Source organism: Cricetulus griseus, chromosome 6, assembly GCF_003668045.3.
Source record: "Cricetulus griseus strain 17A/GY chromosome 6, alternate assembly CriGri-PICRH-1.0, whole genome shotgun sequence".
Classification (NCBI taxonomy): Eukaryota; Metazoa; Chordata; class Mammalia; order Rodentia; family Cricetidae; genus Cricetulus; species Cricetulus griseus.
The window spans coordinates 130,097,234-130,118,177 of NC_048599.1; the positions used below are offsets into that span (position 1 = coordinate 130,097,234).

Below are 20,944 nucleotides of genomic sequence, written 5' to 3' on the forward strand. Positions count from 1 at the left end.
ACCAGATGGAATGGGCTTCGAAAAGCCAGTTCATCCCAGCTAAGACCCCTAGTAATAGTGGGGAGGGTGCCTAAACTGGCTTTCCCCTGTAATCAGATTGGTTACTACCCTGTCATCATAGAACCTTCATCCAGTAACTGATGGAAACAGATGCAGAAATCACAGCCAAGCACCAGGCTGAGGTGTGGGAGTCCAGTCAAAGGGAGATAGGAGGGATTATATGAGCAAGTGATGCCACGATTGGGAAATCCACAGAGACAGTTGACCCGAACTTGCAAGAGCTCAAGGACTCTAGACTAACAGCTGGGGAGCCTGCATGGGAAGGAACCAGGCCCTATGCATGTGGGGGACAGTTTTGTAGACTGGTCTGTTTGTGGGACCCCTGGCAGTGGGACCAGGATCTATCCCTAGTGCATGACATTAGAGATTTTCATTCTCTGTTTGGGGCGTTTATGAATGGAAACGTTTAGAAGTGTTACTTAAGCAAATTTCCAACTCCTAAATGAATATCTGAATAGAATAGAGAGATGTGTCTTAAGGTTTGGGCATATGAGGGTCAGGCACATAAACCGTAGTGTTTCCACCTACTTAAAGAAATCTATAAGCATATGTTCTACAAGCAGCCTGTGTCATACCTCTAAGAACAGACGATGTTCCATTTTAACAACTGTTTGTAATATACTCATTTTAAAGGGCAGACACCGTGGGGCTATGTTTTTGCTAGGCTGAATTTTTAAAATCAGTGTTACAAATTGATGCTAATTCAACAAGTGCCAGTTTGTTCTATACCCCTGTTAATTTCAATCTTTACTCTCATCTTAGTTTCTTTTATATTCTTTCTCAGCATGGGACCTGTAGTTTACCTGGACTTGATAGCAAGTCCAGTGTCTACGAAGTATCTGTAGATTTAATAAGCACTTTGTTTAAAATCTGTAGATTTAATAAGCAAAAATGCTAATAATAAATATCATTATTATGCTATTTTAAAGATAATTTATAAATTACATTTTCTAACTCTTACATCTGTAATTTTTTAAATATATGCACACACACACACTGGGTTTTTAACTGACTTCCATTAAACTTATTTGAAGAAAAAGACCTTATTTTGATATGAGGTACAAAACATTCTTTAACTTTTTGTTCCAAGTTACAACTATATTACACAACAATTGGCCATTCCTTTCTGATTTAGATCTCATTTGTTTTCATTGTTGATAATTTCAATTATTTTGGCTGCTTAGCTAAATTTCTCTGCCTTCTCTCTGAAGGTGTAGATTTTTCACATGCCAATAACATGTGCTAAAATATTTCCCAGGAGTGGTAGCTAACAGCAACTTGGTTTACTGGGATTGTTTGAGTGCTTTTTTGTTTGCTTGCTTTAAAACAATATACTCTATGTAAAAAAAAAAAAAAAATCAGTCAAAGGGAGATAGGAGGGATTATATGAGCAAGTGAAAGGGCAAACTAAACAAAACTAAACTTTGCCATGATAGCTGCATACATAGAGTTGGTTTGAAATCATTCTCATTGACATTAGTTGGTTCTTTTGCTGAAATAAAAGTTGTTTTACCTGTACAAATCTTTAACACTAAAAACGAGGCATATGCCACATTTTGGAAATTCAGATAGCTTTATTCACTGTCAAAATTTGTTGTTTTTGCAATGGAACAATCTACATTGAGGGCTTCCATGTTTTGAAGCCCACCTAAATATTATTTAATAAATATATTGATATAAATAAACAGATATATTTCATCAAACATAATAGAAAAATAATAATTTCCAATGCTTAAACTTTAGAAGATATTATTCCAATAAGGCCCCTTGCCTTTGACTCACTCTGCTGAGTGTTTCTTGTGAGTCCAACCAAATAAATCATCATATTTACATACTTTATATTTTAAATACATTTTGTAAATGACTACAAATTGAACATAAATATGTTACAGGATGTATAACATATACTCAGTTATCATTAGAAAAATGAACAAACCAGTAATATTGTTCAAACACTAAAATGAAAATACTTTAAGAATCTTCCTTCATTTGAGATTCTTACTGAAAATACTTATTTCGTCCTGAATTCTCTGACCTTTAATTCTTATCATGTGTGCGTCTGCCTTGGACTTTAATTATTAATGCCAATTTTCCACATCCTAAACACTTCTGAACTAATTTTAAAATATGACTTGGTATGCAAGTTGACACCTTCAACAGCATTTAGCAAACAAGCTGAGTGGTTCCTTTAAATGAGTCATTATGTCATCACCACTGACAAGTAAACAATAAATTGTGGAAAATGTTCTTACTCCTGCAAAGGTGAGATGCAATTCACTCCATCTTAACAATAGCAACATCTAACAAAAGGTCCTTTAATTTAGATGATGCAGATGAATTGGATGTCTACTTGGGTAAAGACTGCTGTAGGTTCTGTGACTATTCTCATTGCAAACCAGGGGATCTTGCTGCAAGTGGCTTTGCATATTGTGGTGGGTGGCTAGGGCAGGGGTTAGTGCCTCTCTGCTCTAGTAGCTGTTGACTTATTTAGCACTGTGAAATATAGACAGATGTGACATATGTCCCTCTAAACTTTGTGACACAGAAGTGAAGGGGGTATTGCATTTGTCATATGACAAAGACCTGTTGGTTTTAGAACATCTGTGCTAAACAGTCTTTTTCATCAGCCTGGGTCCAAAGTGAAGATAGTATAACCACCAGAAGATGCCACACACACTCTAGAGTACACTAAAGCCTATTTTGGTTAATCCTAGGGCCAGACATTAAAATGTGGCAAAGAAAAACCTTAATGATACGTGGTCTGTTGTATTTCTTCATTAATTTATTACATTGCTTTCACTATTCAGAAACACGAGTGCCTCCTGAGTAGCTTCTGGAAATCAAAGACTATAATATGATGAAAGCCCAATGCATAGTAACTTCAGAAGTTGCCTCTGCAACATCTCTTGGCCTCTAGGATTGGACTTATTGAAGTAAAGAAAACTTATTCTCCCAGAAACATTTCAATTAAAATAATCAAATTTAAGAAATTCATATGCAAAAAATGAATAAAACATAAAGTGCATATCAATAATCATAGTTTTCCATTGTTTAAAAAGCATGCCTTTAGTTACAGAAATTCACTTTAAATAGCCACCTATGTCTGTCCTAGTTGGGTTCCAGAAGAGTTAGGATTCACACTATTCAACAGTATTCTAGACAAAGCAAATGCCAACCTCTTTCTCAGATGTTGCATTTGAAATGTACTCTAGCAGCTTTCTCCAATAACTGAGACTTTCTTTATAGTTCAATCTATTTTGCGTTGGAAAACACGTTATCCCACTGTAGTAGATGAGCTAGTATTTCTTTCCCCCAGAAATGTTTTATATGAGGTGAGAAAATGTATTGAAAAAGTAAGAAATACAATGGAGAATAAGTAAATATTATTATATTTCTTAACCTAAAACTGGACATTTTGAAAACTTACTCTCCAAAATGCAGACCTATGCCCAGTGCTGTGGAAGACTGACACCTAAACACACTGAACCTGAAATAGCTATGAAGGGGTTAGTAGACACCTAGAGCAGTGGTTCTCAACCTGTGGGTAGCAACCCTTTGGAGGTTAGATGACATTTTCACAGGGTCACATTCAGATATCCTGTGTATTAGATATTTACATTATGATTCACAACAGAGAAAAATTATAGTTATGAAATAGCAATGAAAATAATTATATGCTTGGGGACTACCTCAACATGAAGAATTGTATTAAAGAGTATAGTTTGATTAACTCAATTATTTTATTCCTTTTCTTTCTCATCAACTTTTTCTATTGAATATAACCTGCTATAAATTCAGAAATATAAACTTGTGATTTTAAAATATAATTAGATGAAAAAATGAAAATTTAAATCTCAGACACAGCAAGCCTAAAATTTAAACATGAATATTTTTGGTTTAATTGGAAATAAAAAGAACTCTGAAGGGGAACAAATAAATTAAACCACCATGTTTGCATATTTTGGGGGAAAAATGGAACAATGCATTAAGATAGACATATTTTGAATCAAATGTTTATACCACAAGTATCTGGTCTGGAAAAAAAATCTGTGAAAACCTTTAAAAATAATAAAAATGGCAATTTCCAGATATACCTTTTAAAAATCAAGAGTTGTTACAATATTAAAATCCAAAAGTAGCATTTCCTTCATAACTATTCTTAACTAATGACTTTTAACATGTAAGGTCATTTTCAACTTTTAAAAAACAAACAGAAAAATACCATTTGAAATATAAATATAAGAAATCTAATTTTCTCAGGCCATTTGCAAGTTTTCCCATCAACTGCACAGAAATCAAATTTCTTTTCTTTCCCCTGGAAAGTCCGAAATGCCAAAACTTTTGGGCTATGTTTAGATTTTCCAACTGTATTTCTATCTTCTCTTAGTCTTACAGCCCAGTTTGTGTGTTAGAACCTCTTAAGTTGTTGGCTTAACAATGATCTGTGACAACCCTAGATTCTGTTGGTCCACGTTGTTTTAAAAAATAGCAAGATATACACTTTTCTCTTATTTTCAAGAGGCCAAGAAAGATACCATCTTGAAGCCTCTGAACACACTGTTCCCTGAGCATTCTCTGTCGGTTTTTTTTTTCCCCTTAGAATTTTCCAAGCCTGGTTATGTTGCTTCCACCTAATGTTGCAAACATTTTGGGTGAAAGCCCAATGTGATTCTGAGACTTGGGTATGATTCCTTGTAACCTGGCATCCTTCCTGGAAGTTAACTTTGTTAGGCAGTTATTTCTATAAACATACTGAGTAATAGGAAAGCAACATGGCCAGATGAAGTCTACTACCTGCCTTTTCTCTACAACCATGTAGGATGGAACTGGGCTATTAGTTATTAAAGCTGGCACAATGAATTGTTGTCCCATGACCTCTTTAAAGGGTTAAGTCATATTTTCAGAACCACTATTGCTTCTCATAAAATTAAACGTTTGGATTATATTTGTAGATGCATGATTTGGATCAGCCAGCTATTAAGTCTGTGATGAATGAGTCCAAAGTTTAGAGGCTTAAAACAACTACTTATTCCATTAAAGTTACCAATCTCACTCTTACTCAGATATTTCCATACAGTTACATGGCTGTAACTGGCTTAGATGTATATTGGGCAATAACAGTATTCCTGGAAGCCACTGACAGAGCAGAGTGGCTATTCCCATCACAAACCAATGTCCAGGCTGTGGTATTTGTACTTTGACTCTGAGGACACAAGATTCAAAAAGTTCAAAGAAAATCTGGAGTATGCTATCACTGTAACTTTTGTGGTAGGTTACACTAAAAGTTTCACACACACATACTTTTAAAGCTTATGAGATGATGGAGGAAGACTTTGTCTTTGGAAACAAAGAAACCTCAGAAATTAAAAGTTGTAAGTTTTGGCTCATCACCAAGTCAAAATAAATAGCAAGTACCTGATCATAGATTTTCAACAGACTATATGGCTTTATATTCTTCCTAAATGTTTGACATTGTCAAGTCTACTAAATAATGGGTTTCATGGTGTCTTAAAATAAATGTGAAATAAGGTGGCATCTTAGAGAAAAAAGTCTGCCATACCACAGCCCAAGTGCATACACTCAAACTGGTCATCATGGTGACATATGACACAACATTCCCCAAAGCTAGACCATGTCTGTCTAAGAACCAACACAGAAAAAAGAATAGCCACTATAGAAGACACCTGTAATATTTATGTTTCTAAGTTTTCCAATCTGGTCTTTGATGGAATGGAAATTATTGTTCTTAGGATAGGGAGAGGTTTGCTTCTAAAGGTGTCAGTAATGTGGTAATTAACTTAAAACATGGCCAATGGCTGGTAGCTATGCACACTGAAGATATAGACTAATAATACATTAAAATAGCTGATTTATTCATGGAGAGAGCTGGCCTTTCTAACAATTGGGTACCACTGCTTCTGTATACTGACAGCAAGAATGGTTCCAGTATGTAGGTAATTCAGGGAGTGGCCCCATGTTGCTTCCATACTTGGTGAGTGCAGTGGGCTGTCAACTGCATCAAATGGTGGAGCCAGGAAATGTTAAGAAAACAGGATCCCACAACCCTTGGACATGAAATATGTGACAACAGGAAAAGAGAACATGACAATGGTTGAAGAAAATCCAGAACCACTGATAATGAAATATGCACTGAATGCCAAATACAGCCCCATACACGGTTGCAGGAAAAGGGTGAAATTTTTCACTAAAACTTTTTATTAGCTCTTCTGTAGACATGAGACCAGTTACATCTCTAAGGCTCTGGATAGCATTCAATGTGAGATACATGGATATTTGAATGTTACTAGTGTTAGCATTCAGTCACCTCTGGCCTGCCCCTTGGAAGCCTCTCAGAGTACTTCACCCCTGTTCTCATACCAAGTAAGCAGGCAGTACCCTGGCATGCTGTGTGGTCTCTGTGTACATGCAGTAGGCCCCTCCCTTTAAAAGGAGGAACTGGCCTTCTTTTGCTCTCTCTCTTCTTTCTCTTCTTTTTCTCCTCTCTCTTCCCCTCTCCCCAGACCTCTCTCTCTCTCTCTCTCTCTCTCTCTCTCTCTCTCTCTCTCTCTCTCTCTCTCTCTCTCTCTCTCTCTCTCAACTCCCATGAGAGCACTCTACACTCCCTTTCTCTCCCCTCTCTACTTAACCCCCATCCCTACTAATAAAACTCTCCATGTGAGACCTGTCTGCCTGGCATGTCTGTCTCTCAACCACTGTGGAGCCCCTTGGCTCCGAGCTGCCAAGGTCTCTCTCTCACACCATTTTACAACAACTAGGAAAGACTGCATCATACATTGCTGTTCTCCTTCCTCACATCTCACCACATCTGTGCCTGCACTAGCTGGCATGCATAGCTGCCTACTTGTTTCAACCTTCTCCAGACAGCTTGCATCTTGCCTCGAGCTGCATCATGTATCTGTTGCCTTCTGTTGTGGATAGCCACAGGTTCTATAAAGAGAATACCTGGAAGAGTCTTTTTGTCACCACATATAGCCAGAAAGCTGGAAAGAGCTAAAGACACCAGCCCAGAAGGAGGCATCCATAAGCCAAGAAAAAACAAAAACTGTTTAATCATTTTAAAGCACTTTAGGTGAAAAATTCTAGTTAACATCATGCTGCCCTGTGATCGACTTTAAAAGTCCTTTGTATCTGCCATTTTCCTTGTTATTTCACTCTTGCTGGCTCTGTTTTCTGAGATCTGCCCATTAATAAATTAAGAGCAGAGCAACTTCTAGTTTCTCCAACGTCCTGATAGAGAGAACCCAACTTAAGCCAGAGGCTCTTATGACACCAACATATGCTTTAAAAGATTGTTTTAAACCTTCTTAATAAAGAAAATGAGAGTTTCTCACCTAGGTGACGATGGGGAATGTACTGTGTATGTTCATCTTATTGATTGTTGAATAAAATACCGTTTGGCCAATGGCAGCAAGTTAGACAGGACTAGGAGTCAAAGAGGATTCTGGGAAATGTATAGAGAAGTGGTGATCCAGGCCAGAAGTGACATAGCAAGGAGACTCACAGTTGAGCAAGGAGAAAGAGGAAGTGTTCCCTCTTTTCCCTTTCCTCCTCTGCTGGATGTGAGCCACCGGAAAGGAGGGACGCCAATATGGCATCCGATAAGATAAGTCTTATAAAATATATAGATTTGTGATAATTAAGACTGAGCTAACAAATGAGAATCCTAGTCATTGGCCAAGCAGCATTGTACCTAATACAAGTCTCTTTATGTATTAATTTGGGCCCTAACTTGGGTGGGCAGCTGGCATAAAACGCACACATAGCGGTGGGGCTCGGCGGCTTATGGCAGAAAGATTTATCGTAACAAGATAAGGCTGTCAGTATTACAATTTGGCATCCACCAACACACTACCAAACACTCCACTATGCAGTAACATGGAGCAATTGTATAATAAAATGCTTAAGGTAACATCATTTGTTACAGTTTCTGAATAATCCTCCTGACTAAATAGGAATGTGATGTTAAATTGTAGAAGGTGACAAAAAAACAATGCTGTTGAGATAACCATTAGCAATTTATCACTAACACTTATGTACCCTGACCATAGGTTTACTATGTCAATTGCAGAGCTATTACAAACTACTATGCAACTGTACTCAAGCCTACTTGGAGAAAGATCTACTTTAAAATGTACACTTACAGATGAAAGAGAGATAACTGACATGGCTGTTACTTTCCAGACATTGCCTGTCGTGCTGTTGCTTGCATCGCCTTCCTGAGGAGACTATGGGGAGAAGAGGAATGGAGGATGTAAGGGAATTTAGCCTTCTTCCAGGGAAGATGGGACATGGTTTTTGATGAGCCAGATTAAATGTATTGAAGAAGGAAATATTTTCAGTATCAAAAGTAGCTAGTAACAGAGGTAATAGCAAATGCATATATACATAGAATCAAAGCCGTCCCAAGAATTTTAAAATAAAATCCAAATGTCTTTCTTTAAAAATAGTCGCTTACAACTTTTATGGTAAAGAATAACATTCATTCAATGTTATAATTCTTTCAGTGTAGTGCAGTGCCTCTTTGTTGGTGAGTTTTACTAAGTCATAAGGCAGTTTAATGGCAGGGAAACACACACTGGAATGTGAACATTAACTATTAAATACCTTCTCTGAGAATTCAAGGAACTCCAGCCTCCCTCCTGGGGCAATTTTAACTCATTATATCTTATGTTCTTCAAAGACTTCTGATCTACATAAATATCCATTCTCAGGTTCATATTTTACCACATACAACGAGCCTGTCTACGATTCTAGAAAGTTTTAGAATGGTCCAGGACACAAAGGTTTTCTTGTCTGAATGAAAATGAACCATGAATCATCAGCCTCTTAAAGTGCAATGTGACCTGAATATTTGTCATTAAATTTCTAAATCCTCAAAGATATATTACTTTTTAGGTTTCTGAGTCATGTACAATTAATCAGATTTCTTTATAAAACCCTTCCGTGACTGAGATAGAATCTCAAGTTTTATGAATTGCTGTTCATTTTTCCTTTTTGATATTATAAATTGTATTATTTCCAAAAGCAGACTCAGTGAATGATAACTTAAGAAAATTCATGCTTAGATCCAAATGAGGGATTACAGCATCTCACATATATTCTTATTTACACAAAATAACATATCTTTAGATTCGATAAATCTTCCTAATATTTGAGTACATATTTATTTGCCAACAGAACTGAATGTCAATAAAATTTGTCAGTCAACAACAGCCAAGAGGAACTTCCTTAGATAAACCTTGTAAAATATACATTCACATTAAGGCCAAAAATGAGTAAGTATTGCACTAGCTCCTTGCTTCTTTCATTCTACCACAGTGTGGAGAGCAAGGACAGTCATCAAGTGAATGGCATCTAAGACTAACTGTTCACTTTCTTTTTCACCACCCAGAGCATTGTCATGCATCCCTCACACAAGACCCAGTCAAAGGGAATTAGCAGTCTGTGCTGAGCTGCCAGTCGGCCACCAGATGGCAGCAATGCTTTTATGAATAATGCAGCAGTCTGTGCTGCCCATCTAAGATTTCCTGTGTTAATAATAGAACAATCCTTACTTCAGTAAAAGGGCAAATTTGTCTGCAATGACGCCAGCCACGTTTTCATGCCATTAATTGTATTTTGTGGGACACATTTGTTTTCTAGCACATGGGCCTCCAAATATTTATTATGCTGATTAAACATTAAATGCGGCTGAATTTCGTTTGCTACTGAGCTGAGGACAGCTAGGGGCTTGTTCCTTCCTTTCAGGTGAGCAGTAACATCTGCACTGTGTATGTTCCAGTGTGTCTACCAAAGAAAAAAGGTTCCGCATACTTCCCACCACATTTATCCTCACATCCTGTACACCTAAACAGTGCACTCATAATCCCCATCATGATCTGAGTTCAAATCCATCGTAGAACCAGGCATCAGAGGTCTGTCTTTGACTCGATCATGGGTGTGAGACTCTTAAAAATGAAACATTATCAAACAGCAGGTAAAACACAACAGAAATTCCAAGGTCTGTCTCAAGTACTAAAGGAAGTTCAGTGTCAGCAGCTCACCTGTCACTTCTGCAATGTGTTAAGTCTGTCACTGTAAACAGCTTAGTTTGACCATTCACCCTACAATGAGTTTGAAAACCTCCATCTATGCTGGATATAAAATGCTCCATAAAATGGTGAGACTAGGCCTGGGGGTCTCTACCAAGAAGAAATGCATTTACATACTCTGTGAGAACACCAACCCCAGACAACAACAGCAGGAAATTGTTGCTGAGCTTAGTTAGCTTCCTCCCCCAAAGCCATTTCATTCCATTGTTACACTTAAGCCACCACTTTTTCAATATCCTGCCCTATTCAGATTCCAAGAAGCCTTAACTGTGCTTCAGCCTTTTATGTCCGTGTGTGTGTGTGTGTGTGTGTGTGTGTGTGTGTGTGTGTGTGTGTGTGTGTGTACATGGTATATGTGTATCTTAGCTTTGTTTTCTATTGCTGTGAAAAAGACCATGAGACCATGGCCAAAAGCCACTGGGCAGGAGAGGGTTAATTGGTTAACAGATCAAAGTTCAGCAAGAGGGGGAAGCAGAGGAAGGAACCTGGAGGCAGGAGCTAAAGCAGAGGCCATAGGGGAACCCTGCTGACTGGTTGACTCCTTGGCTTGCTCAGTCTGTCTGTCTTATACCATACAGAACAACCTGCCTAGGAGTGGCACCACCTACAGTGACCTGGGAGGTCCTGATTTAATAATTATTCGAGAATATGCCCCACAGACTTGCCTACAGGCTATCAGATGGAGGGCTTTTCTTAACTGAGGATCTTCTTCCAAGATAACCCTAGCTAGTGTCAAACTGACAAAACAAATAACAAAAAATGACTGAGACAATGTGACTTGTGTGTATTTTCACATAGGATGGGGTGGGGGGCAGTGTTGGAAGCTGGCATCTGTCCTCTCTCACTGAAACTAGAGCTACTCTGAATCAGGAAGCCTTAGAAATCCTCCTTCCTACCTCCTGCAGTACTGCAGTCAGGCACACAGGGTCACCCATAGCCTTTTACAAGGGTGGAGGGGATTTGAACTCAGGTCCTTGATCTTAACAGCAAGTGCTCTTTCCCATGGAGCCATCTTCCTATTTTCTATATCCTTGCCTTTTGAAAAATTGAGATTATAATTTAATTACAATTCTCCTTTCCCCTTTCCTCCCCTTCAAACCCTCTCACACACCCCTTCTCACTCTCCTTTAAATTCATGGCCTCCTTTTTCAACTAATTGATTCTATTCATACCTGTATTTGCCTAAATTATATCCTTGCTTTTAAAACATTCTGCTAAATTTTTAGCACAATGTACATTCATATATTGAAAGATTCTGCATAGATCCCACATAAGGCCTCTCTAGTGAGTGAGTGCTGGCATCATAAACTGGCTGTTTGTTTTCTTGAGTTTATTTCAAGCCTTTGTTTATGATGCTTGCTTTGTTATTTTCTTATACTGCTTTAAACATTGCTCTGAGGTTTCAGAGTTTTGCTTACCACTGCTCAGATTTTTCTCCTTCTTGTGGCTAGTGGCATATAAACATTGCGTGCGCATGTGCCTGTGTGTGTGTGTGTTTCTTGCCTTCAAATACAGCCCCATTACCTTGTCTTTCTAAAAACTGCATGGCACTGGCTATTTATCGGAAGGTGATTTTGTGCTTTCCTAAGGTACTTGATTTTATTTTACTCTGTCTTCCTCACAGACAGGCTGTAAACTGTGTTATTATTTATTGGCTTCATATATTATATACCAGCTTTTGGGATTAAACTATTCTCTTTTGGGGGGAATACATCTGTTTGCTATTAAAAAGGAAAGAAAACCAGACTCAGCATGAAGTAAACATGGCTACTTTGTTTTACAAATATGAAATAAGAATTCTGAAACAGATATGCAAAAGAGAGCCCTTGGTTGGAATGTTGTCTTGCCAGAATCAAAGTCATATTTTCTGTACTTTATACAAGATGAAAATTCACAAGTAGAAAAATTTTAGTACTTAGTAATTTCACTTCAATCCATCAAACTTTTCCTAAGGCCCACGATGTATGTTCTCACACAGTTTTGTACAGTCTGAAGACCTAGGTTTTTTACTACTGGCTACCTGGAAGCCTCATCTTGTGGATACCACCAGGAAACTGCCGTGAGCCACAGACACCTATGGAAAGCCTGGAGACCAGCACACAAGCTCTACCAAAGCATGAAGAAATAAAGAAGTTTCACGAGTGGTGGGAGTCCCAGCACAAGCCCAAGGACTGAAGGGCAGCTTGCTACAGGCAGTCTAAGATCAGAGGGAAATTCAAATTGTCTAAATAAAAGGCTCTTATCTCCACCCCACACCCCAACTACTTCAGAAGTCATAGGGAACAAAGCAGTGGCTTTAGCCCATTAGGCCATATCCATCTATTCTGAGAAAAATGCACATGACAAGTTCATTCCTTTCAGTTCAAATGTTGATCTAATTTATGTCATTTTTGGAAAGATTACATCTTAGTTCCTTTGACCAATTTGGTTGTAAAAATCTATCAATACGGTTGGTGTAATGTCTACTGCCATCCAGTTTCATTCTGTTCTGACACTAGTGTGAACAGATAAAATCGCAGTGCTCTAGCAATGGGCCTTTAGTAACTTTAGATAGTGAGTGAACAGTGAGAGGGAAAATATGCTGAGCCTCAGATTTACACTCTGGAGCTGGACAGGCTCAGCCAGGTAGGATAAACCTGATAGTGTTTCCTCTAACAACATATTTGATTTTTGTATCCTAATTCCAAGAATTTAGGTCAATAGACCTTTATTATTTTCCTCAAAATTAAATGAGTAAAGAGCCAAGGTTTCCCAGTGATTTGGTCTGAAGGGATGGGCGTGGTCCTTAGCTTATTGATGCACTTAGACCTATCTCCGTTTCTACTCTTCCTTTACTAGTCAAAGCTAATGTGTACATTCATTTTTCTCTTGTGTTCAGGATCTTTTTTTATTTTTACAGCCAGTCATATAGGTGTGTGTGTGTGTGTGTGTGTGTGTGTGTGAGAGAGAGAGAGAGAGAGAGAGAGAGAGAGAGAGCCCTAATTCTAAAATTAAGTCTATGCTGCATAATCTCACTGACACACTGAAGCCAACATTTACAAAATAATAATGCTATTTCCTTCCAATCAAAAGAAAAGTTTCCTTTGACACCTTAGAAGGGGAGCAGGAAGTGTCCCTTATCTCTCTTTTATTTGGGGACATTGTTACTGAACTTGTCTCTGCAAGTTGCAATTCAGAGCTTGTTAGAAAATACCTGAGGGATATGCTTCTGTTACCATGTTAACTTGTGTATTCCATTCATTAGCTGGTTTACACCAACTAGATATTGTAGCAATGACATTTTCAAAAAAAGACTGGATACTAAAACCTAAACAAGGCAGAATGACACATACCCTGAGAACAATAAATGAAAATATTTTTCTTTTGGCCTATTAAATCTTTAGCAACTGAGGGCAGTGCATAAAAGTTGAAGTGCTCTGAAGTTAGTTGCGTTTTATTATATGCATCACCCTCATTGAGATTCTGCTGAAATTCACAATTGGAATTTCAAGCTTAATGTTATGAGATGATTTGGTTAGTGATCAAATTAATAATGATGAGCATCTGTATTTGTATTAAAGTTACTCCTTGGTAGTTGCCTTAAAACACACCAAAGGGCCTTCTCATTTTTAACGAAGACAGAAGGCTGGTAGGGGAGGGCCTGTTATCTCATCCTTTCTCTGTGGGATATACTGCAAGTTGGACAAGGAATCCTGCCCTCAGTCTCTATGAAGTTCAACTGAAAACATGCAGGTCCCCAGATTCAAATGTGTCTCCACTATGCCGATGAAGAATGGATGAGTGTTTAGTAGGCAAATGAAATGGTGGAGGGCAAGCCGTGAAGGAAATCCAAGCTATGCTAGATATCAATGCTTCTCTTTCTCCTGGTTTCTTTTTGACTCTATGCCTTTTAAGACACTGTGAGCAATTCTGCCAACTGTAACCAGTCTTACTTCAAACTAATGCATCTATAAATATGAAGAATCTCCCCTTTACATTTAGTCTTAACTATACACCTTGCAAAATGAAAGAGAAAATTGGTAAAAGCTCAGATTTATTCTAAACTACCCCTCTTGACACAAGAAATATATAAAAGGGAAATACCAGTAGTTTTCCTTTTGGCTTAAAGTATCGTTTTCCAGGATGTTATTAAATTATCTCCGCATTAATAAACTTAAGTAGTACTAAAATATGGTAAGCTAAGACATGTCAGATCAGGATGAGCAATCAAATTATGTTTACTTGTAATGCATATCCATGTAAAATATTACATGAATATATTTAATATAAGGTATAGCCAGAGGAATTTACCCTGAGTCAGGAAAGTAACCTGAGTCATTAAATGCTAAACCTACTCCAACTTTACTTTCCTTGTAGGGAGCAGGGCCCCTCTCTGCTGATATGTTTCTATATTAAAGAAACAATGTCAAATCCTAGACAACTGAACACAGTATTTATATTCTAAACTGCTGATGGAGATAAAGTAACAGTCATCTCCATTTTTTCAGAGACAATTGACACAGTTCTACTCATTATTTATTAACTGGTAGAATTTTACAACTTAACACGCCTAATCTATAGAAAGCCAATAAATTCAACAGCAAAATTTTATAAAAGTTGTTTATAAAACACCAAGACTTATTCATCCATATTAGGCCTGAGGAAAATAAGTCTTCAGAAGACAAATAATTCAATATCTTAAATAATTAGTTACTATCTTAGCTCCTACTGAGAAAGAACCAAGGGGGGGAGACAGCATATCATCAATTCCCCACCCTAGACTTCCAAATACATTTTTCAGGTAGCCTCAAACTCAAAGGAAGGAAAGGGCCCTAAATGAACATTTCCCTTCAACTTTGAAACAAGATTTTTTTAAAGTTTCCCCAAATTTTGTGTTTCTGTAACTAATTTCACAACCGTGTTAACAGTTAAATTTCCTGATGCAAGGCAGTGTAAAGGCCTAATGTGGCCAGGTAGGAAAGAGGAGATACTAGCTCCTCTTATGCTTTGGATGCTGTCTTACAGTACTGCCACCCTTTAGCGGAGTTTTGTTTAGTTATTACAACTATCTCTCTGTAAATGACATTTGGGATTATTTAAGATTATGTTGTAATCCCTTTAATCCTTAGTACTTTAAATTTCAGGCTAAACACCAAAGAGCAAACCAGCACTTAGCAGAAATGTTTAAAACATGTGATTTGCACATAAATCTTTTGCCTAGACTTTCCCTGATGAAGACCTGACATTGCTTTTAGTTAACCAAGAAAACTTGTCCAAAGTTCATCCCAAATTACTCATGGGCTAAATGCTTTCTCAAGCTACATCAAAATTGTGATGTTCCATGATTTCACCCTTTCTGCAGAATTAAACAAAAGTTAGAGCAATGAGCATTCACTAATTAAGCTTAGAATTTGTGTGGCCCCTTCATAAGTGCAAAGCTGTGTGTGTGTGTGTGTGTGTGTGTGTGTGTGTGTGTGTGTGTGTGTGTATGTATGTAAATGCTCACTGAATTTCTTAAAATCAAGTAATTCAATATCAATGTATACCTAATTATCTTCTTTAAAGATATATTCTTACATTCTTGGACACCTGTGATTACATGTCATAGATAATGTATTATAAAAGAGAACAGCACTTTTTAAAATTACTTGCTATTAAACAATGCCTATCAGCCAAAAGTAGCACATAGATTCTGGTTCCAAAATAGGCAGAGGTTCCTGGTCTCAGAAAGTGAATATCATTTTGATTTATTTTGGTTATTACATACTAAAGTTATAATTTTGTCACTCTGACATTTGCATGTACTATTAGAAGAAGATGGAATCCACAAAGAGTTTGATGGAAATTTGACTGGAAATAAAACTTGGATTTTGTTAAATACAGAAAATGAACAAGTCAGATGTCTAAAAAGTACAAACAGTGAATGAAAAATATTCCATTTTTGTATCAAAAATGTGTGCTTCCAACATATCTCAGGCACTCCCAATTTTTTGTTTGTTTTCCTATTCATTTCAAATTTGACTTCTCTGTAGACATGGTAATTATGTGGTATATAATTGCCAATCCATCAACTTTTTAAAGACAGATTTCAAATTTTAAATTATTTCTAATTTTGCTCTTCTTTGATTCTTGTGGAACTAAATATCTCAATAGTAATTTGCTGTCTGTAATCTATAATTCATAGGCTGAGATTGAATATCCAGCCTAATTCAAACTTGGAATCCTAAAACTATTTTTGATGTGGTACCTCAGCTAAAGTTAGAAGGGTCTTTTTCAGTCAGGAAGAAATGTTTCATTATTCAGTAGGTAAAGAGGCCCTTACACACACTCAGACAACCATCCATGCCTTAATACTGTGTTTTTGAACTATAATCATGTTTATTCTGATCAGTTGAGAATTAGCCCACTAATGTATCTAATCAAATATTGATGCATGTCATCTGGACTTAGTTGTCTAGAAAATTCTTCCCAATGTTTTTTTTTTGTTGTTTTGTTTTTTTTTTTTCCGTTAAGAGAACTATAAAAGTAAGTTATATTATTCTACTCAAACAGCTGACTAATCTGGTCTATGGTCTACTCTATGGGAGCATATTAATAAATTTTACCTAAGCTCATGGCAAGTCAGATGACCTTTCCAAAATGAATGAACAGAAAAATGATAACAATTTTCATTTAACTTTCTTATTCACAATATCATTGTAACTTGTTAATTCTCTCTATAATACTATCAAGAATTTATTCACCTTTCATCCATATATCATCTACCTATCTACTCATCTGTCATGCTATCTATCTGCATATGTACCCACCTGTCAATCATCTGTCTAAATATTGAAAGCTCAAGGTCCCATGAATTGTTCAATTATATTACAAACAAAAACAGATGACAAAGACTAAATCTGTAAAAGGTGAAATAGACTTCAATGTCGTTGGAAGAACCTGCATTTAGAAATATATATATATATATATATATATATATATAATATATGAATGAACGTTAACAATATTTCAAAAAGCTAAGGATAATACACATCATCATTTGTGCATTACACAGAGTTGACAGCAGACTTATTTTTGCTCTAGTTGAAACCTTGTAAGTGATAACTGGAGAAAAACTGCCCTCAAAAATTTAAGAAATGTTCCATTGTACAAACATTGTGTTCTTAAAATTGAGCACAATCTCCTTTTACAACTTTATCAATTGGGGACCCACAATACAGGTAAGCTTATCTGACCACATCTTTTGTAACAATAACTCTTTCCGCCAGCTGTCTGGGTTCTGCTGCTGCTTTAGGGCCCTCAAATAAGACAGAGTCTTATATTAGTTACAGTGCTTCTGGCCACTGACTAGGATTTCTTATTTGCTAACTCAGTCTTAATTATCAACCATAACTACTAATCTATATATTTTTATAAGTACTATTCTTTTTCGAGGATGTTAGCCCTATGCGTCCTCTCTTCCTGGGATCACATGGCGACCCTCTCCCTTTCCTACATTTCCCAGAATCCTCCTACTGTCCTAGTCCTGCCTAACTTGCTTTCCTATTGGCCAACAGTGCTTTATTTATCAACCAGTAAAACAAACATACACAGAAGGACTTCCCCTATCTTGATCTGTAGTTCTCAACCTTCCTAATGCTCTGACCTTTTAATACAGTTCTTCATGTTATGGTGGCCCCCAACCATAAAATCATTTTCATTATTACTTTGTAGCTGTATTTTGCTACCATTATGAATCATAATGTAAATATTTTTTAGAGATAGAGGTTTTTCAAGGGGTCATGACCCCAGGTCTTGGATTGTAAGCGACTAGAATTATGACTTTTACATTTTATTAGTGATGTTAGAATAACACCAAGAGAAAGAAATCAGAGGAGAGGATATTTTTACTTATCCTTACCTTCTCAGTCTCAAACAAAGTTCATTTCATTATTTATACCTTGATTCTCTAAATTCTCTGCCGTTTGGTTTGAGATCACCGCTCTCTACATGTGCCTTCCTGCCTGCCTGCCTCCTTCCTTCCTTCCTTCCTTCCTCTTTCTTTTTTAAAATTTTATTTTTAGTTGACAGATGATAATTATATCTATCCTTTCACTTAATTTTTGGTTTAAAACATCTCTATATTTAAGAAGAGTAAAACTAGAAACAGAAAGATAATTTATTCTAGGACATGTATAGTTTTTTTTCTTTTTAAATCTGAATATTTTAATATATCTGAATAGGTTCCTGGAGGATGTAGCCCATACTGGACACACTGGAAGTGAACTACTTCTCATATGAGTAGAAGCAGGAAAAGCCACCCACCTATGCAATTGTAAATCCCTATACTGATGTCATCAATGTATTTTGTTACATAATAACTGCCTTTTACTTCAAAATTAGAATTGCTGCAGAAAAAATATTTATTATTAGTAAAGAAGTATGAATCAGCTTCCTTCACCCCTATTTGGAATAATTCTAGAATATAACAAAATTGAAGATGTAAATTTTGTATTTCACCTAAAATGGAAAAAACAGATCAAACTTATAATCTAAAATACTGCTAAAGAAAAATATGTCAAATAATGATTTGGTAATATCACGTGTGAAGTTCCAAAGTTTCTAGTTTCCAGTCATTCAAGGATTTTGTGGTTTATTTTACACTCAGTGGACTATGATTATGGCTATTAATCAATCATAACAAGTTTTCCTCTCATAGTGAAAATATTCAATATAAAAGGATCCAATTTAAAATTTATTATTAATTAAATTTGTGCTTTGATAATTCCCACATGTATATAATGCATTGTGATTACTCTCCCACCTCTCTTTCATATGTCCTTACTGTCACCATCAGGATGCTCTGCTCCCCCTTACTTCTACTGGTAAATGTTGTTAATGACTGGAAGGCAGGTGTGGCAATGAATGAGAATAGCTTATAATTAGTGAATTGTAATTTGTGTATATTCGAAAGTTTGCATCACATCTATTTAAGTAAAGCATTCGAGGTTGGCACCCTAAACAGCTATCAAACACATAGCAAAATTAAATGATGCTGTTGTAAATAATCGACACGGAGTGTGTATGTTTTTTGTTGTTTAGATAGTAACCAGTCATCATGGGAAAACACAAAATAAACCCATGGCTCCACAAGGAAGAGGAGTCAGAGTCAGCCTTTCATAATGACCTTCAGATGAATAGTTCATGCACATGAAGACACCACAGGAAGGTAGTCTTATTCTGATTACCCAAGAGAGCTCCAGTTTAGAGGAAACAGGAATAAATTGAGTACATGTGCCATTCCTACCTGAAAGACACTCTTTCTGCTCGATTTTTCCTTGGCCCATTCTATTTGTGCACCACACAGATCCACGATCTCTGCTTTGTGCCTGGCTTTCTGTAAACAAAAATGAAATAAGAATAAAGATCACACACCACCAAAGAAACATGTCAGAGAAAGGAGTTCACTGTTAGAGGTTATGCATACATAAGCATGAAGCCTCTCTTTGTTGCTGCCCAGGGGAAGCTAATCTGCTGGACTTTTACTGGGAGGGGGGGTTATAATTCTAAGACTCTAAAACTAGAAGTATTAGTTTTAAACACATTTCACTAATTATAGGTAATAAATGGATCAATACTTATATCAATGATTTGACATAATATTAAAGAAATAGAAGCTTGAGAATCTGCTTTTCCACCCTGTATAATATTGTTAGTCATCAGTGGAAATGAAACAAATTAAGTCATATGCCTGTTAGATCTGAAAGTAAAAGAAAAATCATAATGTAATGGAAAAGTTCTAGTTTTAGTTTTGTGTCATCAGTGAAGTTACTTAGAACCTAGCTACATCATCTTCTAATTAGAGCACATGGATTCACTTTAATCTCAAACTCACCTCAAATGTTTGCATTTTGTATGTTAGCAAATTCAGAAAGTAGCATTGTCACCAATGTTCGTTTTTTAAGGTCACATTTTAGTTGTACATGGTGGCACATGTCTTTAATCCCTCACTCACAAGGCAGAAGCAGGTTGATCTCTGTGAATCAAAGGTCAGTCTGGTCTACATAGTGAAACACTGTCTTAATAACAAAAAAGGAAAGAAGGAAGGAAAGAAGGAGAGATAAGAGGGAGGGAGGGAGGGAGGGAGGGAGGGAGGGAGGGAGGGAGGGAGGGAGGGAGGGAGGGAGGGAGGGAAGGAAAGATCCACGTTTTAGACTTCAGGAGTACATGTGCAAATTTAATGTAATAAATTTATTTAATAAATAGATCATAGTATTTTCTTTCTTTTATGCAAAGTGCATGATAAATGAAAGTCATTTCATTCTAGAAATTCCTAATAGCCAGATAATATGAATGTTAACTACAATTGTCTAATTTTTTTGTTTTTGTTTTTGTTTTTGTTTTTTCAAGACAGGGTTTCTCTGTGTAGCTTTGGAGCCTGTTCTGGCACTCTCTCTGGAGACCAGGCTGGCCTCGAACTCACAGAGATCTGCCTGCCTCTGCCTCCCGAGTGCTGGGATTAAAGATGTGCTCCACCAACGCCCAGAAAATAATTTCTTTTGACTCATACTGAATAATATGCACATAAGTTTAAATTCCTACAACTTCAAATATTACACAAAGCTTATTTTTGGACATTACTATTTTCCAAGGAGGCACTGTATAGACATGCTTTGCAACAGTTTTTGTGTGCTTTAGGCAACTATGGGTTTCTTTACTAAGAAATTCAATAATTTTCCCATGTTTTCCCTACAGAACATCCTGAACAGTTAATATAGAAATGTTTTAGGCAACTTTCAATGTCATGAACTTTA

At 36.7% G+C, this 20,944-nt stretch overlaps 1 protein-coding gene across 1 annotated transcript in view; it reads right to left on the reverse strand.

Moving 5' to 3' along the window:
- Arhgap15 (Rho GTPase activating protein 15) overlaps positions 1 to 20,944 on the reverse strand; it is a 574,586-nt gene that overhangs the window by 455,454 nt on the left and 98,188 nt on the right. The window contains exon 6 of the mRNA XM_035447073.1: positions 19,438 to 19,527. Within this exon, the coding sequence (XP_035302964.1) occupies positions 19,438 to 19,527 (90 nt within the window). The remainder of the gene's footprint in view (positions 1 to 19,437; positions 19,528 to 20,944) is intronic.